General features: G+C 38.4%; 1 protein-coding gene across 2 annotated transcripts in view; it reads right to left on the bottom strand.

The window, feature by feature from the left end:
* gpc6a (glypican 6a) overlaps positions 1–23,679 on the bottom strand; it is a 333,451-nt gene extending 309,772 nt beyond the window's left edge. The window contains exon 1 of one of the 2 annotated variants that reach the window (XM_079813636.1): positions 23,137–23,679. In XM_079813636.1, the coding sequence (XP_079669762.1) occupies positions 23,137–23,293 (157 nt within the window). In that variant the 5' untranslated portion in view covers positions 23,294–23,679. The remainder of the gene's footprint in view (positions 1–23,136) is intronic. The other variant, XM_079813635.1, reaches the window with a different exon arrangement.
* Positions 23,680–23,903: the final 224 nt, after the last annotated feature.

Genomic DNA, 23,903 nt, shown 5'->3' with positions numbered 1-23,903 from the left:
AAAGGAAAGTAGAAGCACAGGTCAAATAGCTTTGGTAGCGCACAATTTACAGGTACAACCAGCATAAATCAGGCCTCAACCAGTTTGGGAATCACATTTTTCCCAACATGATTTACTGGCATCCATTAAAGATAACACATTCATGCACTGCACAACTTCTCACATCGATTGAATTCACTGAAGGGAAATAAACCATGATTGCAATGATACTGAATAATATGCATTTGAAATTAAACAGGCATTGCAACATCATGAAAAAAAAAAGTAACACGTTTCAGGGTTCACGATTTCATTGAAATTTCCCTGTAGTGACACATGCTTTTTTGAAAGTACGATTCAATTAATATATGGTCATGAAATCTGCATGTGCAATAAATCATATGTAAAAATGTTGTTTAAAACAGCATGTTTTAGCACGCCATTAACTACTTTCACACAACGTTTTTATCAGACTCCCATTGAGGCCAACTAGCAGGTCTGACACACAAATCCAGATTCAATTTTGCTCATTAATGCTGAAGATCTCTTTCTTGTGGAGGTGTCACACCACAGCACAGAACAAACATAAGCATTACAACTTCAATTATCTGTAGGAGATTAAACATGTTTTGGGCTTACCAGCTTGAAAATGCATTTACTTCATGTTGGGTTCTGATTAGCACAATTTTTAAGGACTCCCAAGGGACTGCCTGTTTAGAAATGATCCGCAGAACTTTGTTTGTTGTGTTTTTTCCTTTTTTTAATTTTTAGAATAAGCCCCATTCATTTTAAAATGTTTGTATATTAATAATTTATATAGCTGCTTAAAACCTTGTACAAAAGTGCTATTTTTACAATGTTTCTGTTTGAATATCCTTAGTATTGTTTCATTTCAAATGATTCATCCAACATTTTATTTGAAATGTGTGTGTGTGTGCGTGTGTGCGTGCGTGTGTGTGTGTGTGTTCTTTGCATTTAAATGGTGAAAATACAAGATAATTGTTGGTTGGCCCTTTTCTCTAAAGACAACTTCAACTTCATGAAGATTTTTTTATTATTATTATTTATCATGGACGCATTCAATTGATCAAAAGTGACTTTACAGACATTTCTAAACAAAATATATTTCAAATAAATTGACTTTTGAACTTTCTATTCAGAATCCAAAAAAATATCCAGAAAAAGGTTGGGGTTGGTAAGGTTTGTTTAAGTCCTTTCTGCTCACCAAGGCTGCTCACCAATTTGATCAAAAATACAGTCAAAAATAATGAAATATTATTACTATTTTAAATAACTTTTTTCTATTTGAATACATTTTTTAAATGTAATTTATTTCTTGAATTTTCAGCATCATTACTCCAGTCTTCAGTGTCACATGATCCTTCAGAAATCATTCTAATATGATGATTTGAAACATTTATGATTAATATTAATGTTCAAAGCAGTTGTGCTGCTTCATATTTTCTGGATTCTCTGATGAATATAAAGTTCAAAAGTTCATTTTTGTTTAAAAACAGAATTTCCAATGTCTTTTTTACATTATAAATGTCTGTTTTAATGTCAATTTAATGCATAAAATAATGCATCTTTGGAAAGGTAATGTAACTGACACTTAAAAAAAATAAATTTTCTTCTTCATGATTTTTAATCAACTGTGAGTTTTAGTGCTTTGAAAGAATTTCTGTGCCCTTTATTTACAAAAAATTCCACTTGTTTTGATATTAAGGCTTTCGTACATTATAAATGTTGACTTTAGTTTCCAAATACTTTTGGAAGCTGCTATAGCCGCACCCCATTACCCGTGGTCCACAGCATCATCAATGAAGAAAGTCTCTCTGTATCACACACGTGTGTGTTTTGAGGTGGTTTCTAAAGGCCAAGCCTTGGTGAGAGACTGACTGGTGTGTAATGAAGTGGCTGACAACAGCACCGGAGCACTAGAGGAACCGCCGCACTCCTGTCAGTCCAAACGCTCTGGATGGAGTCCGTCTCGCCTCTGTTTCCACCGCATCTCTCCATCGGTTTTCTGACCCATCGCTGTCAGACTTGAAAACGCTCACAGGTCTCTCTCTTCAGCTGAGAACGGATTTCTTCACAGACGTGCTCCCCTGTCAGCCGCAGTCTTTAAGAGACAGAGTCTTATTTTTAACTGCAGTGTTGCTTTTGATAAAGCAGACGGGAATATAAAATAGATCGGGGAGAGTGGGGTACTTTTTACATAACTTGGCTAGGCATGGCGAAATGAGATGTTAAACTAAAAGCCCTATTGCAGGATTAACAGAAATAAGAAGCAATTAACAAACAGCAATATATATATTAGATGCATATATATTACAGATGCACCAATACAAAATTTCTCTGCCGATAATAATTGCTTTTATCGTCCGAAACCGATTAGCCGATAAATTAGACAAAAACAGTATACCTATGCACAATGCCATTTTAAAACTATTATTTTGCAGCAAATAAATAACATTTTCATAAAATGTATATTAATGTTTTGTTTTTCATATTGGCTGTTGATCACCATGCGTCATACATTGCATTTTCAGACCTACATACAATGTATGTACATTTTTTGTAAATTATGCCAGATTAATACTACTAAATATTTGAAAACTATCTATCTTAAATATAGTAACATGAAGCCATGGCAAACTACAGCAGATTGCCAGAAGTATCAAAATTCAACACTGCAGACGACCAACGCCGCGTGAAAATTAAACAATGCGTGATTCACTGCAGGCCAACGTTAATAAAGGAGGAGCACGGTTCAGCCAAGGTGATACTTCCATAAATTCCCCATAAATGCAAGTTGGCAAGATATTGCAGAGCGCCGCTATAAAATGTAGCTTGAACAAATCTGCATCTACAAGCCAAGTCTCACATGGTTTAGATGTCAGAGCTGGCCTTTAAACCCTTGTGATTAATGACGTTCTGTTCTGAAATGAAACCACAATTGCCTGGCCTTTGTAAACAATCACACCAAGACAATCGCATATTTTGTCGTTTTACTTTTAACACATCATTTTAGCATTCCACAAAAAAACCAAGGGTCAGATTTACTAAAAGCTTGCGCCAGCGCAAACCCTCTTTTGGTGTTAAAAACGACTGTCAGGATTTACTAAAGACACTCAGTGATAAATGAGCTCTGAAAAGGCGTGGACAGTGTTAATTTGGCGGCTGATCTTATTGCATATGCATTTGTAGGAGTTTCCCTTTCAGACACAACATTTATGGGAGGAGAGTATTTAAATGAATCAAGCAAGGTGATTTACTAAAGTTTGTGTCATTATTTAACGCCCCAAAAAAGCATGTCTTAAACCAGACACTAACTGGTAGATTATGTTGGTCATTATGGAAATGATCCGTCTGTCTGCTTTAATTTGTGTGTTGTCAGTAGATCACACTCAAAACTTTACACTCTCACCGGCGCTTTTTCGGGATTGCGCTCTCACACTAATTTCCCCTGTTTAGTACATCTAGCCCTTAATACGAAGGTAGATTTTTATATTTTATGGGTTTTACAGTATATTTTTGCCCGTGAAATACTCGTCGCAAAGTTGCCAGAGTGTTGCTGTTCTGGGTGATTTCAAAACACACGAGGCATTTTATTTTCTGTTTTTATTTATTGTCTACCAGGTGGATGCCGTATGGATGGATGGATGCATGGACGGACAGACGGACAGATGATTTGAACTATTTAAGAATGGCAATTGATGGATTGATGGATGGATGGATGGATGGATGGATGGACAGACGGACGATTTTAACTATTTAAAAATGGCAATTGATGGATGGATGGATGGATGGATTTTAACTGTTTAAAAAAGCAATTAATGACTGGATATATGGATGGATGGATGGATGGATGGACGGACAGGATGGATGTATTTGGATTTTAACTACCGGTATTTAAAAATGGCAATTAATGGATGGATGGATGGATGGATGGATGGATGGATGGATGGATGGATGGATGGATGGATGGATGGATGGATGGATGGATGGATGGATGAATGGATGGATGGATGGATGGATGGATGGATGGATGGATGGATGGATGGATTCATGGGCGGACGGACAGATGGACAGATGATTTTAACTATTTAAAAATGCTAATTGATGGATGGATGGATGGATGGATTTTAACTATTTAAAAATGGCAATTAATGGATGGATATATGGATGGATGGATGCATGGATGGATGAACAGACGGACAGATGATTTTAACTATTTAAAAATGGCAATTGATGGATGGATGGATGGATTTTAACTATTTAAAGAAACTAATTAATGCATAGATATATGGATAGATGCAAGGATGGATGGACGGAGGGACAGGCCGACAGGATGGATGGATTTGGATTTTAACCATTTAAAAATGGCAATTTATGGATGGATGGATTTACAAATAATGATGGATGGATGGATAGATAGAACAAATGGGGTTAAAAATGATGATGGATGGATGGGAAGATTTTAACTGGATTTAAAACTGACGATAGATAGATAGATAGATAGATAGATAGATAGATAGATAGATAGATAGATAGATAGATAGATAGATAGATAGATAGATAGATAGATAGATAGATAGATAGATAGATAGATAGATAGATAGATAGATAGATAGATAGATAGATAGATAGATAGATAGATAGATAGATAGATAGATAGATAGATAGATAGATAGATAGAAATAGTGATGCTGGTTTTGATCTGTAGGTCTTCTGACATCGACTGCTTTAAAGAACATCACAGATAACAAAGTCAGGCCGCAGGAAAACAAACAAGCAGAAGAAAATAAGAACATTTGGAGGAAAAAAACAACAGCAACAACATTCCCAAATGATGCTGACAGTGACTACAATCGCTGCAAGCAATGCTGGAATAATGTGGTGTTGGTTTTCTTGCTGCTCTGGGGGAGACGGCAACTCGGCAAGGCACGAAAGCAGAGCTATCAGCATCTCACGACTGACAGGGAAAACAAAGCACTGGCTTCTCACCTCGCCCACGCGTCCAACCACCTTATGTCCGACATACAACTTCCTGGACCAGTCAATTTACACAGTATTAATGCCTTCATTACTTCCTGTACATCTGAACGCTCTCCAGGGCGCCGTTCGGCTCGGCTCTTTAATGCAGCTCACCTTCCAAGCACTATTAATCAAATTCAGACGTTTTGTGGCAACAAAAAAAAAAAGCTGTCCAAATAATTAACTTATGTAAATGGACTTTTTGTGGGCTTTGGTCATTTAATAAAAACGTGTCTTTGGGCTTCATTAATATTGAATTTATGAATTCCGGTGTGACGGCGCACCCTCTGAAGGGATAAATATTACTGCCACCATCTAATCCAGAGCCATGTGTACAGCACCTGATGCACTCCTGTTAGTATTCCTAATTAGCAGTAATTAAGTGCTTTCTACAGCCTCTCTCCTCGGGGGCAGCAGCTAGTTTGCGGAATATGTATGCCCGGATTATTTGGGAGACGTAAAGAAAAACCAATTACACATGCCGTGGCTCACGGTTTATTACTCTCAAATGACAGATGCAGTCACTTGAAATCATTATTTTTCCTAAAAATGACAAAGTCTGTATACGTGGATCAAGAAGGAAAAAAAATTCACATTAGGCAACTTTACTGCCAGAGTCCATGAACTTTTTGCCACACATTCCAATCAGAGGGGAATAGAGAAACTTACTGACCAGGAAATCCCATTATTTGAAAGGAAATTAATACTTATTCAGGAAGGATGCATTAAATTGATCGTAAGGGACACTAATAACATTTATAATTTTACACACGATTTCTATTTCAAATCCTATATATTAGAATGATTTCTGATGGATCATGTGACACTGTTAGATAGATAGATAGATAGATAGATAGATAGATAGATAGATAGATAGATAGATAGATAGATAGATAGATAGATAGATAGATAGATAGATAGATAGATAGATAGATAGATAGATAGATAGATAGATAGATAGATAGATAGATAGATAGATAGATAGATAGATAGATAGATAGATAGATAGATAGATAGATAGATAGATAGATAGATAACAGTTTACTCAAGTTGTCCCCTATCCACAACAGGACACTTTCATTTTAATGCTTTGTTTCCTTTTATTTGCACATTTCGGGTTTTGCGTAGCTCAATTGATAGAGCACTGAAAAATACAACATCATGTGATCATGGGTTCGATCCCAAGGAACGCATGTGCTCATAAAGTGTGTATGCACTACAAATCTCTGGGTAGGTTTAGGGGTGGATAAACATATTTAAACATTTATTAATTTTTTTCTATGGCTCTGCATCAGCTGTCCCCACGCCATCACTTCCGGCAAATAAGGTCAAAATACCGCCGCGATCATAGACACATACATAGATTTCTCATTAGTGCCTGCACGGATTGGTCGAATGAGGCATCTACGTATATATATCTTTGATCATTGCAGTATTTTGACCTTATTCGCCGGAAGTTATGGCGCTGGGAATACTAGATGACAGGAAAAAAAATAACATAAATACTGTTGGGTTTCTCGCAGAAACCGATGGTTTTGTGCCTTTAGACATCAATGTGTCACCACGAGCCGCATGGTTTAATAAGGATTCATATGTCTGTGTGTTTTTACTCTCATTGCGCTCATACTCTAAAATATCCCCATTGACATGCATTATACGACTTTCACACTGCAACGGTTGGAGTTAAAAATCTTCATTTGTGTTCTACTGAAAAAACAAAGACATCTACATCTTGGATGCACTGGGGGTAAGCAGATAAACATAAACATTTTGTTTTTAGGTGAACTATCCCTTTAATAAAAAAAGATTTTTGCTAAATGGAAATATGACAAATGGTGGTAAAAAGTAGCCTGACGTCGTCATACTCAATTCTAGTCTGATGCTGATGCTTCAGTCTGATGCTGCTCCGTTGGGCTGTGATTATGGGGCTTGTTTCAACCGAACCAGAAAAGACCGCAATTGGATAGACCTACAACCAATCAGAGCAACGGAGCGACGCATAACGTTAGTTGTCAAATGTCAACAGAACTCAACTGCACACAGTGTTGCCAAGTCCGCGGGTTGAAGCGACCCCAATTATGTGATATACAGACCCAGGAATGCGATTTTTAGCTGCCAGCTCTGCCAACATAACACATATTTTACCCCCCAAATGCCTTTTTTCCCGGAGAACCCCCCCCCCCGGAAAGCTATCGGGCTTGTTTTTGGCTAGTTTTGAGGCACGTTGGGCGGGTTTTGTTGTAAAAACTTGGCAACCCTGTCGCACGCTGGAATAAGTAGCCTAACGTTAGAAGAAAAAGATGAGTGTAAACGATCTTTGCCGGTGTTGTAAAAAAAAGAATTTAAGGATACACAGAGTACTTACCAACACGATCATCATTTCTGAGAGAAATAGTAAAGGTGAATGCATATACGAACAAGTTCTCCGTTTAGGATTAGAACAAACTCAACCCAAGCGCCTTTGATGACGTGGATGATTACGTTACTGTTTATCATCTGTCCATCATCGTCTAAAGCCCGCCCTGACAATTTCATTGGTCCGAACAGTTTTTGTTCGGGCATAATTACTTCTCTATGGATCAAGTCCAGACCGAACTGCCCAAGTAAAAATTTTATGGGCGGGGCTGAGTTCGGCTGGCATCCAGGCTAGATAAAAAGTCCACACACTACATTTAAATGAAAACGCATTTTGATTGGTAACGGCATACCATAACGATATATATATATATATATATATATATATATATATATATATATATATATATATATATATATATATATATATATATATATACTGAATAAATTCAGAAGAAATAAATCCTAAAATGAGGAATTTCCACCGAGGTAAATAGTTAAAGACGCGCGAGCAGCCAATTTTCACTATAGTATTTGGCAGTTATAATAGTGAGAAATATTTTTGACCTTTAGACGGATGATAATAATCACGTCTGCAACTCAGTGAAAAACAGGAACTGTCTTTGATATAAATACATTAATCTATAAATAATTGTCTGTTTCTGCGAACATCACTGGAGGCACTGGAGGAGGATTTCCCAGAAGTCTTCACATCAAGCAACTGCCAGACTAGAAATCAGAGTTTTCTGCCATATTATATACAGGCCCTGGGTTAATATTAGATTCTCCATTGCCACTGATGAGAGGAAAAAATATCAAATGAAAGCATATACTGTTTGGACTGGAATATGGTTTCTATAATGAACTATGGAGGGACAGTTAATCATGTACTCACCCTCATGTAGTTCCCAAACATGTAAGATTTTCTTTCTTAGAAAAAAAAGTCACCCACTCTATCAATGAAGAACATTTTCCTTTGAGTTTTTTTTGTGTATGCACCTCATATGTATAGTTTTTAAGGCATGGCCAGTGTCCATTTCTTTCTTAGAAAATAAAATGAGACATTTCACAGAAATTTCCTGGGTAGTGTTATTTTGGTAAGACTTTATAATAAGTTCCCATTTTTCAGTGCAACATGTGCAGTGCAAGTCTGTCATATCGGCTACATAAAATTATAATGAGAACATTATAATTGTGTGCTTGGGAAATTTTAATGGTGAGACTTTTGTTTTTTTGTAATCAGGCTCACAAAAATTATATAAAAATGTGGATTTAGATTTATTAGCCAATATATCGGTTATCTTGTCTCCAAGACCAAGCTCAATTTAAAATTGAACATTGGTCTGGAGAGTCTGCTAGGTATTTCTACTGCACAAGAGGCGTGATCAACGAGCATAATTCAAATGACTCTGTACGCAATTGGATAGTCTTTCAACCAATCAGACCACAAGAGGCGTGATCAACGAGCATAATTCAAATGACTCTGTATGCAATTGGATAGTCCTTCAACCAATCAGACCACAAGAGGCGTGATCAACGAGCATAGTTCAAATGACTCTGTATGCAATTGGATAGTCCTTCAACCAATCAGACCACAAGAGGCGTGATCAACGGGCAAAGTTCAAATGACTCTGTATGCAATTGGATAGTCCTTCAACCAATCAGACCACAAGAGGAGTAATCAACGGAATCGATCCATCGCTTCTCTATCCGTCATCGTGTTAAACCCGCCAATAGCGCGCAAGCTGGATAAGCCAGTCTGTGATTGGTTCCCTCAAAAGTGTGACAGAAGCAGTAGAAATTAATGTACAGGTTTCCAGACTGAGCTGCAGGGCGAAATCAAATCGCCTAGGTTTACCCAATCTATCGGTTATCGGCTTTCAAATATAAATAATAATCAGTATCGGCCAAAATGTTCATATCGGTGCATTCCTAAAATAAATATATATATATTTTATATACTCACTTTTATTACACGTGACACGAGGGCGAGTATATGAAAAAATTGTAATTGTTGGGTCACAGAAAAGCTTTGTTTTCTTAACATGTTTACATTGCCACAAAACTTCTGTCATTGATCATGGTTTAATCGTTTGAATATATGACCACATAAATATTCCTCTGATGTATTCACCGCTTTGCTTCCTCACCTGGTACTGATAACAGTGGCAGCATAATTCATTCTTCTCACATAAATTAGCATTTTTTTCCCTCCATGTTCTCTCTTTGTACCTCTGTTCACCTCCTAACTGGCACGACGATGGCGAAGCGTGCTCTGTTTGAGCAGGGTCTGTGTTTGGTAATGAATGCAAATGGATGTCGTTCAATCCGCCGGCGCTGGACAAACAGTCGAGCACATACACGACACTGATCAAAGCCTTTTGCACCGGCTCCTGACATTTAGAGCCGAGATTTTCATTAAGCAGAGTGATTAGACGACAGACAGGGACAGAAGTGAAGAGTGAAGCAGAGAGACAGTAACAGACAGATGGGATCAACAGCGCTGCCCTAGACACAGGTGGATGTGATATTAAACACGGAGCCGTGTCGAAGATCTTGCTGAACATGCGAGAAGCGCAGCAGAAATGCTATGATATGACAGAGGAACCATCCTCCAGCAAAATAAGTCCATTTAGTATCTGTCAAACTGTTCTGGGCTCTAACAAAGCAGCAGTAGTGCTAGAGGGAAAATCTCACATCTCACAGCATGAGTAATTCTATAGAACACTAACGGTTTAAGTTACTTTTTTATGGAAATATAATGACCACATGGTTTGTTGAACGTGTAATGCTTCGGGTCCTATCATACACCCGACACAATGCGATGCCAGGCGCGACGCAAGTGTTTTCTACTAGTTTAAGCCCGATGCAGTTCTCATTTTCACATCCAGCTCCACGTTGTTTAAATAGCAAACGCACTCATGCCCATCTGTTCACCCATGGGCGTCTGGTCTGAAAACCAGGTGTGTTCAGGAGCATTGTTGCCACATTGCTATTTTGAGGAACTGAAAACGACTGCGCCATTGACCAACAAAAACCTGGACTAAAGTCAATAGCGCAGTATTTTTGGTGTTAAATTAGCCTGGATGCCAGCCGAACTTAGCCCCGTCCACAAGCAACTGTGGAGCAACTATGCCCGAACAGAAGCTGTTCGGACCAATCAAATTGTCAGGGCGGGCTTTAGATGATGATGGACAGATGACAAACAGTAACGTAATCATCCACATCACCAAACAGCGCTTCTAATCCTAAACGGAGAACTTGTTCATATGTCCATTCACCTTCACTATTTCTCTCAGAAATGATGATGGTGTTGGTAAGTACTCTGTGTATCCTTAAATTATTTTTTACAACACCGGCAAATATTGTTTACAGTCACTTCTTCCAGCGTGCGTGCACAGGGTTGCCAAGTTTACACAACAAAACCCGCCCAATTGCTACTCAAAACTAGCCCAAAACAAGCCCAAAAGCTTTCCGTGGGGAAAAAAATGGCATTTGGGGGGTAAAATATGTGTTTTTTTGGCAGGGTTACCTGGGTTCCTGGATCTAAATATCACATAATTGGGGTCGCTTCAACCGCGGACATGGAAAAACATCCGCGGCAAAACCGCAGACTTGGCAACACTGTGTGCAGTTGAGTTGACGTTTGACAACTAACGTTATGCGTCGCTCCGTTGCTCTGATTGGTTGTAGGTCTATCCAATTGAGGTCTTTCCTGGTTGAAACAAGCCCCATAATCACAGCCCAACGGAGCAGTATCAGACTCATATTCTGACTAGAATTGAGTATGACAACGTCAGGCTAGTGTTAAATATAAAGGTCGCATGGCGAATCCGCCATGGTGCGAGCTCAACTGGCTTTTAAAGGGAATAGAAGATGAGACTTTGATTGGTTTATTGCACGTTACGCCCCAAAACACACCCATGACTCATTAAGAGACTATAGGAACAACCCTTCTAGACCATGCACTAGGGCGGACCATTTTTTCCCGTCGTTAAACTAGCAAAAGTGGATTCGGACATGCCCTAAGTGCACCTGCGTCATGAGCTTCAGACCATGATGCGCTCAGATCGTTAAAATAAGGCCCATCATCTTTTTGTTTTGAACTTGATGAACATTAGCCAGATAATTCATTACAAATATATACGGAGAAGTCTTCTTACATCATTCAAAACTGATCAAATTATACTTTCAAATGTAAAACTTCTGATGTTGCTTAGCAACCAAAAACAACTAAACTCACATTTTATCTAACAAACACCCAGTTAATAAGTTCTCTCTCCTTTTCTCTATACATTTCAACCTTACTTTCAAGTAACAAATAATGCACTGCAGTCCTGGACACTAACTAAATCTAAACAGTCAAAACTAAACTGGTGATCATGAGTTAACCAAGACAGATTAGATGGGTTCTAACTGCAAAAACACTTGGTAGTAGTTAAAGACAATTCCACATAGGAAAAAATAAATAGTAAAAACAAAAGTAGCCCCGCCCCTTTTCAGCTCGATGTGTTCTGTCTTCCGGTTTATATTTTCACAGCATGAAGGTAAGATCTTACGGATTTATGAATGAACTGCCCATTTTAAAATCTTCCCGGTCTACTGACATTTGTTATGACATCCGCTTCAAACATTCGTTAACACTACGATAAGGAAATCCACTTCAACTAATTACTCTTTGACAGCGATGCCATAGAAATATACAGAGCTACTGCAAAACAGGAGTCTAAAGCACTAATCGAATGGTAATTGTTTCTTGTGGGGTCATAAGGTATTTTCATCGTTGACAGGGGCTAGTCTGTGATTTTATTGCCGTCCGAATCCAGAATGTCAGTGTTTTTCTCCCACCACCCGCGTAAAAATCCCCGGCCGAATTACCTACAGTTTTTAGACCAACACTGAGGTTGTGTGGTGATTTAATTGCCGTCCGAATCCCCATCTCGGAGTTTTCAAGATTCAAAATGCACAGTTTATATCCTTTTTGACCCCTGCAGAGCACCGTACGGTTGCGCCTCGCTGTAATTCGGATACATTTTAAAGATCTAGTCTTTTATTACTGCAATGCTGGCAAGTATTTACAAGAGCAATATATTTCATCACCGCTCAAAAAATAAAAAGAAGAAAAGCACGCAGACATTTGAGATGGGCCGTTATTACGGCAGTGATTATATCTGTTAAAATAACCACAGCTTTATCTTTACCTCATGAGGCTGCATTCACTTATTTCCGCTCATTTCCATGAGGAATAAAATTACATCCTTTATTTTAAGATAAAATTCAAGACACAAAACCATTTTAACTATAATGTGTGTCTATATATCTACCTATTTTTAAACAGACTTAAATAATTAAATGATAATTAGGATATTATTTTCCTATTATTAAATTAAATATGCATTTATTCTTATTATACCAAGCATATGACATTTTATTTGCATCATACAATCATGTTATTGACCACATGAGCAGCGCTGTTCACAGGATCACAAAACGCGCTCCTCCACTGTTAATAAATCACCATCGGACTTTATTTTACGGACTTCCACATGAGAAACAATTACCGTCCGAATAGGGCTTAAGAAACTAAATTCTGTTGCATAAGGTCTATAGATGGACAGAGATGTAAGAAAGGTAAAACTAATTCAGTATGCAAATAAGTGCAATAAAAATGACTAATCACAAGTCAGTATGCAAATAAATTAATGGAAGAAGACCAATTACACGACATCATCACTGATGTCACTGAATTCTGAGCTTGGAAACCAACTTAATTCAGAACAATTCAAATGATTTCAATGCCTAAGGTTAAAACTAAGTTTGACGTACACAGTATTCAGCGGTTCTGACTGAATCACTGCAGAAGTTTAGTTCTAGAGATTTAGCTCAAACTCTAACCAGAATGTTTGAGGAAAGTAACACTACGAAACTGGAGATAGATAGAAATAAAGAAGCGAACACAGACAATACAAAACATGGCCAATTGAAATCCTTTTGATATGAAATATATGATGAAGCTTGTGCAATGCTATGTAACGCTTCCCAGATGACCTTGGTGTTGTCAGGCAGCGATTTACCCGTTGAGCGCTCACCACACAAACAACAGCCCGTTGAGATCTCAAATGAGCTCATGAGAGGAGCAACAATCAGACGCGTGTGATTAATCAGCCGGATGATTTATCTGAGGACAAAACCCTTACTTTACTAGTGTGTGTGTGTGTGTGTGGTCATGGTAAATCTTATATTATGGGGACAAAATGTTCTCACAAAGATGGCAATATCCAAAATCCATGTCTTTGTGGGGATATTTTTTGGTCCCCGTAACTTATAAATCATTTGAAGTGATTTTTTTTTCAAAATGTGAAAATGCTGAAAGTTTTATATGATGGGTAGGGTTGGTGTAAGGGGGTAAAATATACAGTTTGTACAGTCCAAAAATCATTATGTCTATGAAAGGTCCCCATAAAACTTGATATCCAGCAGTATTTCCCACTTGTGCTTTGACTAACAGAATTTCATTGGGTTTGTCTCTGTTTCTGGCCAGAGTTGGGAATCTAATCTCATGATTTGGGAATTGTATGATCCGTGTAATGTGGAATGTGCTCACACACCCATGAGTCTGATGTGACACTGATATACTGTATTAGGGGAGAGCAGGGAGTGATTTAACTTATGTTGTTTAAATGTCTGTGTTTCGTTTGCTCTGTGTGTCTCCAACTTTGATATAATATCCCCACATGTGTCTGCTTCAAATTAAGCTTGTTCTGAAATCTACGACTTATCCCTAAACTGTGTAAATGAATATCAAGTACATTTGCTTTATAAATATTTATATTTTGGGCTCAGTAGGTCCAGCTATTAAAAAAAAATAAAAAGTTCTAAGAATGTTTTAGGGTACACATTCAATTTTAGAATCCTTCAAACATTACGGGAACGTTACTTTTGAAAGCTCTCTGAACATTCTGAAACAAGTTAAATATAAATTATGTTTTTATGTTTATGTTTTGAAACATTAGTAAAGACCAGATAACTTTGAACTAACATTTTATGGTTGATACTTGAAGAACATTTGTTCATAACTTAGAGAGAACCTTGCCACAACGTTAGCTAAAGTTCAAAGAACATTCCCTGTTAGCTGGGAGATGATGCTCATGTTTGCTTTCAGATAATTTCTGAATTGTTAAACTGATTATGTCAATGTAAATGTATTCATAATTACTATTAATGATAGAAAAAGCACTGGATAAGACGAACGCTTCACAAACTTACGTTCAATTGGTCACTTACGCCAAGTTTTGGGCATGCTACTTTAAAAAGTAATTTGTTATAGTTACTACTATAGTACTACTATTACTATAGTTATAGTTACTAGTTACTTCTAACAAATAGTAACTGAGTTACATCCTTATAAAAGTAACTAATTACCAGGGAAAGTAACTACTGTGTCACTTTTTTTTTTCTTTCAAATGTTCAAATATGTCAAATAACTTGGTTGCCCCCAATATTAAATATGTTCAATTAATGAATTGGACACTAAATAGAATACATTATTATTATAAAACATTTTACATTAATGTACACTATTGTAATGTTGCTGTGGGACAATGTGAGAGCCACCTATCAAATTCAATACATTATTGTAAATATTATCAGTAGGCCTATTATAGTGTAAATATTGTGTAAATATTATCAGTACTATACTATTCCTTTGGTAGTGGAGCTCACCTTATCACCTGGGTTTTTAATTTTGTGGCGGCATGTGATGCTGTGAGGCGCTTCATTAGATTAGAATTGCTTGCCACCGACGTGGAGAGACTCTTCCTTCCTGAGCATAAGTTGCACGTAACATAAACATTCTTACCTTTCACCTCAACGAGGGAAAAGTAGCACTTATACTTCCAGTTTGCGAAAGCTACCTTTGAAGTAATTGGACTTGCCATCGCTCGGACTCCTCCTGGTCGTTGGAGAACTGCTTCAGTGAGCTCAATTATACACTCACCTAAAGGATTATTAGGAACACATACTAATACTGTGTTTGACCCCCTTTCGCCTTCAGAACTGCCTTAATTCTACGTGGCATTGATTCAACAAGGTGCTGAAAGCATTCTTTAGAAATGTTGGCCCATATTGATAGGATAGCATCTTGCAGTTGATGGAGATTTGTGGGATGCACATCCAGGGCATGAAGCTCCCGTTCCACCACATCCCAAAGATGCTCTATTGGGTTGAGATCTGGTGACTGTGGGGGCCATTTTAGTCCAGTGAACTCATTGTCATGTTCAAAAAACCAATTTGAAATGATTCGAGCTTTGTGACGGTGCATTATCCTGCTGGAAGAAGCCATCAGAGGATGGGTACATGGTGGTCATAAAGGGATGGACATGGTCAGAAACAATGCTCAGGTAGGCCGTGGCATTTAAACGAGGCCCAATTGGCACTAAGGGGCCTAAAGTGTGCCAAGAAAACATCCCCCACACTAGAGGGCTGCATTGGGATTGAGTCCCGGCGGGTCCCGCGGGACCCAACGTAAATCTCGCGGGAGCGGGCGGTTTGAATTTTGCTGCGGGCGGGAATGGGCGGCTAAAAAAAATCACAGCGGGAATCGGCGGGATAGGGAGGTTGCCTAACGACATGATGGAGAAGATGTCAATAGATGATGTAAAGAACCTCAAACGAGGTATTTACAGCACAAAAGCTAAGCAAGGAAAGTCTGACATTTGGAGAAGTTTCTCAATTGTTTTGGTAGGCAAAGTCATGCGGTATAACGTTATATGTATCCACATATTGCGCAGCTGGCAAATACATAGCTACTTGATCATACCTCACCAAAAACGCTCAGCACTCCCTGCAGGTCAAGTTGACTGTTTGGTGTTTTTGACAAACAATACATAGAAGTTTAGTGAGTGGAAATGGATTGTTTCTAAATGTCCGTTTGCTATTTTGTGTTCACATTACGTTCTGTTGAAGCATGTTTTCTCAGGTTTCCTTTCAGTCGGTCACGTTCGACGGAATTGGGATCTGTTTTTTGTTTCTCAATCTGGTTTTCTGTTTTCTGTTTTGCAAAGCAGTCTATTTTTATGTGCAAAGTTTTTGATAAAAACGAAATTATATTTGAATGTATTTGTCTTTTTTTTTTTTTTACATGCAGGCCAGGGAAACGAAACAAACAACCCCATGAATCTCTTTAATAATATCAATACAAATACGTGTTTTTTTTCCCCTGCGGGACGGGAGAAGACACAAAATCAATGCATCTCTATTATTGTGCGGGAATAAATTCTCGGAGTTTTGCGGGTGCGGGCGGGAGTGGACATACATATTGCGGGAGCGGGCGGGAGTGTAACACATACGTTGCGGGAGCGGGCGGTAATGGTCAGAAATTCGGCGGGTGCGGGATGAAGAAAACAGTCCCGCGCAGGGCTCTACCCCACACCATTACACCACCACCACCAGCCTGCACAGTGGTAACAAGGCATGTTGGATCCATGTTCTCATTCTGTTTACGCCAAATTCTGACTCTACCATCTGAATGTCTCAACAGAAATCGAGACTCATCAGACCAGGCAACATTTTTCCAGTCTTCAACTGTCCAATTTTGATGAGCTCATGCAAATTGTAGCCTCTTTTTCCTATTTGTAGTGGAGATGAGTGGTACCTGGTGGGGTCTTCTGCTGTTGTAGCCCATCCGCCTCAAGGTTGTGTGTGTTGTGGCTTCACAAATGCTTTGCTGCATACCTCGGTTGTAACGAGTGGTTATTTCAGTCAAAGTTGCTCTTCTATCAGCTTGAATCAGTCGGCCCATTCTCCTCTGACCTCTAGCATCAACAAGGCATTTTCGCCCACAGGACTGCCACATACTGGATGATTTTCCCTTTTCACACCATTCTTTGTAAACCCTAGAAATGGTTGTGCGTGAAAATCCCAGTAACTGAGCAGATTGTGAAATACTCAGACCGGCCCGTCTGGCACCAACAACCATGCCACGCTCAAAATTGCTTAAATCACCTTTCTTTCCCATTCTGACATTCAGTTTGGAGTTCAGGAGATTGTCTTGACCAGGACTACACCCCTTAATGCATTGAAGCAACTGCCATGTGATTGGTTGATTAGATAATTGCATTAATGAGAAATTGAACAGGTGTTCCTAATAATCCTTTAGGTGAGTGTAGTAACGCCGCATTTTATTCTTAGTAACGCTAATGGCGTTGTAACGGGAGAAACAGTAATTTGTTTGATTACTCGTTACTGAAAAAAAGTTACTAACGCTGTTTATCTATAACGCCGTTATTCCCATCACTGCTTACGCCAGGGGTTTTCAAACTGGGGTCCGGGGACCCCCAGGGGTCCTCCAGAAGGTTCTAAGGGGTCCCCAGAAGATTTCAGAGAATAAAAAGACAAAGCAAAAAATTTTAAGGTCTACCGAACATTCTAAGCGTTTCATTTCTAAAGGTTTCTCTCCTTTCTTGCCATATATATACACTAATCGTATATGTTTGTTTTATATCTTTCTTTCTTTTCTCACTATAGTGCCCTTTATTTTGCTTACCCCTTTAAGTTTAGAAATGATATGTTGTTTTTATAATGTCACACTTATTATTTATCTAACAGTTTAAATGTTTTTTTCATACATAAAAATATATACAGTAGATGGATTTTAGGAAGGGGGTCCTTCGTAAAAGGTTCATCATATTTGGGGGTCCTTGGCATCAGAAAGTTTAAAAATCCCTGGCTTACGCCACACTCAAATATGTGTAAATGTCATTGCATTAGATGGTAAAACGATTACACCATATGCCATCTGCAGACAAATGATGCTACAGCTTCTCAAGCTGAAGACAGGTTACATCACTCTTCCAGCCTAGCTAAGCTGTTTAGCTGGTTTAGTTGATCGGCCACATAGTAATAGCCTCAAAAGTGTCCAAAATCCTTCTAAATCACTCCAGCTTCACCATTTTACTGGCCAGCTGAGACCAACTTAGGCTGGGTGTTTTCTCCAATTGTGAGTCATTTTTGCTCAGTGTCTTTAAATCAGCTGGTGCTTCAGTGATTTTAGTGGACAAACTTGACATATCAAGTCAAATGTCCTCAAGTTCTACTAACCACAATGGCAGAATCTGATTTTACCAAGTGCAACATGTTCCTGGATCAACATTGAGGGACGAGTCTACAGTTTATGTCGTTTCATTTCCCTCTACTTAACTTATGGCTAAGGTTAGGTTTAGACGTAAAGATATGGTTAGGATGACATTTTCGGATGGAAATGTTGTTCCAGGATAGACAAAATATGTTGACAGAGGAATGCTCCTAACTCTGCAAAATTATGACATGCGTCTTCATTTGCAAAATGTTTTCTTATCATTTCAAATCGAACAAACTGAAATGTTTAGCATTAAAAGTGCTTGTGCTATCATTCAAATAAAGGTCAATTGCTCTGGTATTTTGTATCTAATGCGTTTGCATTCAAACATTTTGAATTATGGCTTCGATTTCAAAATTATTTTTTGGACCCACTGTACATCTAGCCTCCCACACCCACACACACACACACATTCAACAGTTATTGCAAAAGCAAGTTCAAAATATTTACACAAGAAAAAACTACTGAATTAAAGGGATAGTTCATCCAAAAAATGAAAATTACCCCATACCCTCAAGCCATCCTAGGTAGGGTTGGGAATCGTGAGAAATTTTCCGGTTCCGGTTCCGGTTCCGGTTCCGCCTAACGATTCCGGTTCCGATTCCGGTTCCATTAAAATTATTAAACAAATAGTGGTAAAGGAAAAAGGCACAATACGCAACCCAAACAATCCATTTTGTGTTTATTACTTGCTCTAAAATTTATTTACAGGTTGGCAATGTCAAAAAAGTCCTGTACTGTACATATATTACAGTATTAATTAAGCCATTCTTGCAACACATTTTTTTTCAAATGAACACCTCTGAAATTGTCTTATTACATTTTATCTCTCTGTCTCTGAATAAAACCAAGTTATAAATTATATTTATTAGTTATATTTATTAATTAGTTATATATTAATTTAATAGTAATTCAGTTATTCAGTGAACTTGTAAATAATAAATTGCAATTCAGCATTACAAAGCTAATTGTGCCTAAACGCTCACCTAAACCATGGTGACTCAACGGTTGACAAATATATATATATATATATATATATATATATATATATATATATATATATATATATATATATATATATATATATATATATATATATATATATATATATATATATATATATATATATATATGTCCTTTCACTATAAATCTGGTATAAGCCCTGTGGCACTCTGTGCTGTAGCAAATGTTTTGTCAAATTGCTAGTGCAGCCTTTGCATGTTATTAACTTTTCACGTGTTACATTTTGCTTCATTATCATTCATTCTTTGGAAATGAATCCATACTTGTGACTTTCTCTTCGCCATGCTGGTGGTCAACGAGAAAATATGTGACGCAAAACCGTAAATGTGTAGCGCGAGGGCTTTCAGTGCTGAACTGCGTTTCACTCCTGGAAGCGGCAGGCAACGTAATTAATATTCATGATGAGGTGAGCCAGGGTTGCCAGGTTTTCACAACAAAACCCGCGCAATTGCACAATCGCTTCAACCCGCGGACATGAAACACAGCCCGCGGCAACAGTGGAAAACGGGAAAGCGGGAAAATCACGGAGTTGGCAACACTGGCTGTCACTCGCTATGAAAGGATACGCTTCCAGCGCTTCGCACACACATTGCACCAGAACCGTTTTCGGAACCGAAACTTAGCAATTTCGCGCGGTTCTGGTATTTTTCACAAATCAGTTTCGGTTCTGCATAAGAACCGGTTCTCGGTTCCCAACCCTAATCCTAGGTGTATATTCAAGTTGATCTAGATATTTTACTTTATAAAGTTTTAAATATGGATATTGTTCTTACACAAACCCATTGATTTACTTCAGAAGGACTTTATTAACCCCCCAGAGCCGCGTGGACCACTTTTATAATGGATGGAGACACTTTTCGGGGATTCAAAATCATGACCCCCATTCACTGCCATTATAAAGCTTGGATTAGCCAGGATATTTTTTTAATATAACTCCAATTGTATTCATCTGAAAGAAGATTGTCATATACACCTAGGAGGATTTTAGGGTGTGTAATAGTGTTGTAGTCAAGACCACCTAAACCGAGACCAAGTCGAGACCAAGACCAGTGTGTGCCGAGACCAAGACCAAGACCAAGACCAGACCAGCACTCCTTAAATTCATCAAAAAGATCAATATCTACTGTCTGAGAAATGACTTAATAAATAAACACAATTAGAGTAGTAAGTCTCTATAGCGCTGTTACCAATCAAATCACTAACAATAAAATTCATGGCACAGTAGTTGTATCTGAATTGGTACAATTACATAATTACATAAATAATGTTCAGATTGATTTAACATTAAACCAATAACATTATTTAACCGATTTGTTCAAAGCAGCGGATAATAACGAAACGTTGCCTAATTAGCAAAGACACAGTTTAAAATGTAATTTAATATTAACTTCTTGTTTATTGAACGTTTGTATAAATCAATATAATTTGCAATCACACTTATATAAATGAAAACCGCTCTCTTGCTCTTGCGATATCGCTTAATTATATTCTATGTTATATAAAAAAACTAAATCTCAGAATTTTGTGGGCATTTATATTATTTTTGGCCATTTTTGAGACAATGCTGCATTGTTTTTAAACTAAATAAATCACATTACAAAGAAGTTATTGATTGCATTTTAAGCAGAAAGTTTTACATCAAATCACGCAATTTAGTGATATCTTTGCAGTTGTGGTCTTGACTGGTCTTGAGATAAAATCCCGAGTCCTCTAAGTCCGAGACCAAGACAAGACCAAGGAGAAATGCAGTCGAGACCGAGACGAGACCAAGACCATCAAAACATGATCTTAAGACCGGTCTCGAGACCAAGACTGGTGTGTAAATCATGGGGTAATTTTCATTTTTTGGGTGAACTATCCCTTTAAAAACCATTGCTTTTGTCCACACAAAACGGATTTGGACTGCATGAGTATTCCTGCATGAGCTACTGTATAAGCTGTTATATTATGGATCAGTGATGCAATCGTATACATGCATACTGTAGGTGTGCACCAACATCAACAAGAGATAACCATGCTGCCTGCGATGAAACCACAGATGCTCATGGGGATCGAGCCCTTGGAGAACGACCAGAAGACAACATGCTCAGGTGAGACAACAGGGACCAGAGAAAATATCTTATTTTAGAAATGTATTCAAGTACACACATGTTCACTTTGCAACCAAAGTCCCTAGTACTCAAGTGCTCTTGATTTATTCACCATCAAGCTTTTGGCCAAATCAATATGCATGTTTCATTTATCACTGAAAAAAAAGACAATCATAACCATGCTATCCGAACGAGCAACACATGTCATTGCAAGGCAAATGCATGGGAGCAAACACATTACGACTGTATTATCTTATCCTTTCAAACGTTCTCTCTTCTTCTGCATTGTGTCCCTGCCACGGTAATCTGCTTTTACTGGGTGAAGCTCTCAAATGTGATTACTTCACAACAGATAACAAAGGGGGGGGAAACCCTATCTATGTCGCAGCATGGAGCATGAATTAAAGCTACACTATGGCCTTAAGGACTCCATAAATCCAATGCTAAACAGGGGCTCATCCTCCTGAGTGAGTAGGGCCACCTACTGGGGCTGTTTATATTGCACGAGTGGATTTTAACTGTAAAACTCTTACAATGTGGGGGAAACTCACTGAAGAGTTTACTGAGCATGAATAGTGCACAGCTAGATTAGAGATTTACACACACCTGCTCGTTTTGTGTGTGTGTGATGATGATGCAAACGTATGTTTTCTTAGTTGAGATTCGAGTAAATCATTCAAATTGATGTGCAAAGTAATGTTCTCAGTGACTGATTTCTGCGGTTGAATTTGAGTTTTACTCAAAGGCACAAAAGTTGAACAGTCCAACACATACAAATGCACCTCGACATTAATAATGCGGTCTTTTTAAAATGCATGTCATTGTAGGTTTGGTCTCAAAACTGTTCATTTCTGAGCAATATACACGTATTAATAATTTACAACCCGTCTGCAACTCATCACACCATCAAATAGCCTGTTACAATGTTCAAACTCGTATTTAAGTTGATATGTGCTGTAAGATTGAGACTTCTTCAACTTCTCCAAGTACAACTTGGATGCTCAAATATGCATAAGTTTAACAGTTCAATCGCATCTGCTCAATAACAACTTTTGGTAACACTTTCTTGTGCATAATTACATGCAACTACCCTAAAGCAAACCCCAATCCTTACCCTAACCCTATAGGTGCATGCAGTTATTATTACACAGTACTTTAAATGCATAATTACACTGTAACCCGGACACCTTAAAATAAGGTGTAACCCAACTTTTTCTGTGAATGTAACAGTCTATTTATATCCATAAACACTGAATGCAACTGTGGTGGTAAAAGTTTTCAAAGATCAAATCACCATATCCCTTGTGAATGATTGAGCTTTTCTCATTCACTATAGGCTATTCCACGCGTGGGTTCACATGTAAAGCGTTTACAAATCATCACTGATCAAGCCCATTCGCGATCAATAGGACTTTAAGGCAAACCTTCTGCGTGAGCACGAGCTGTAGGTTCTCTAACTGACACGCAAGCAATAATCCTCTCAGAGTTTGGGTAATGTTGGCACCTCGTCCTCACCTGGTATCTCCTGATGTGGCACATTATGGAGACTGAAGCCTTTGGTCGTGAACGCCTGGCGCACATCGCTGCAGCTGCGCGATTTTACATCTCCAGCACATGACAGCGACAATAGAAGCGATAAAGAAGTGAAAACCACGACAGGTGTCTTCAACATCCCTCCTGCGAGCAAATCCAGCCGATGCGTAAAAGCGCAAAAACCCACAAGACGCGCTCAGCGCACCGGCGTCTCCAGCTGCAGGTGGACAAATGTTTCAATCATGCAATCGCTCATCAATGATCAATCACGCGCTCTGTCGCATCCGGCTCATTGCAGAATTCTCCAGCGGATCCTCTCAGAACGAACGCGTGCGCGGTTAGAACGGCGAAACCTCCAGAACAGATCCGGAGCGGCGCGCTCTCAACTTCTGCTCTGTGTTTCTGTCAGCGGAGAGAAAGTAGCAATCCTCCCTCTCTCTATCTCTCTCTCTCTCTTACACACACACATACACATACACAGAGAGAGAGAGACACACAGACAAACCGCACAACCCAGTGGTGAGTGTATGACAACATGGAAAAACACGGACTGGATTCATGGAGGCGCACGGCGTTCTGCCTCAGGAGATGCAAAAGCAAAAACTCGAAATACTTTTATTGAAATTATATTAAAAACAGCGCGGATTCAACAATAAGAGCATTTAGGGGGCATATATGTTTATATAATACTATTATGGAATATGACATAAAATAAACAATTTTAATGATGTTAATGCCATTTTGTCTTT

The sequence above is a fragment of the Gobio gobio genome, assembly GCF_949357685.1.
Source record: "Gobio gobio genome assembly, chromosome: 3".
In the NCBI taxonomy this organism is placed as follows: Eukaryota; Metazoa; Chordata; class Actinopteri; order Cypriniformes; family Gobionidae; genus Gobio; species Gobio gobio.
This window is presented reverse-complemented; position numbering and strand designations above follow the sequence as displayed.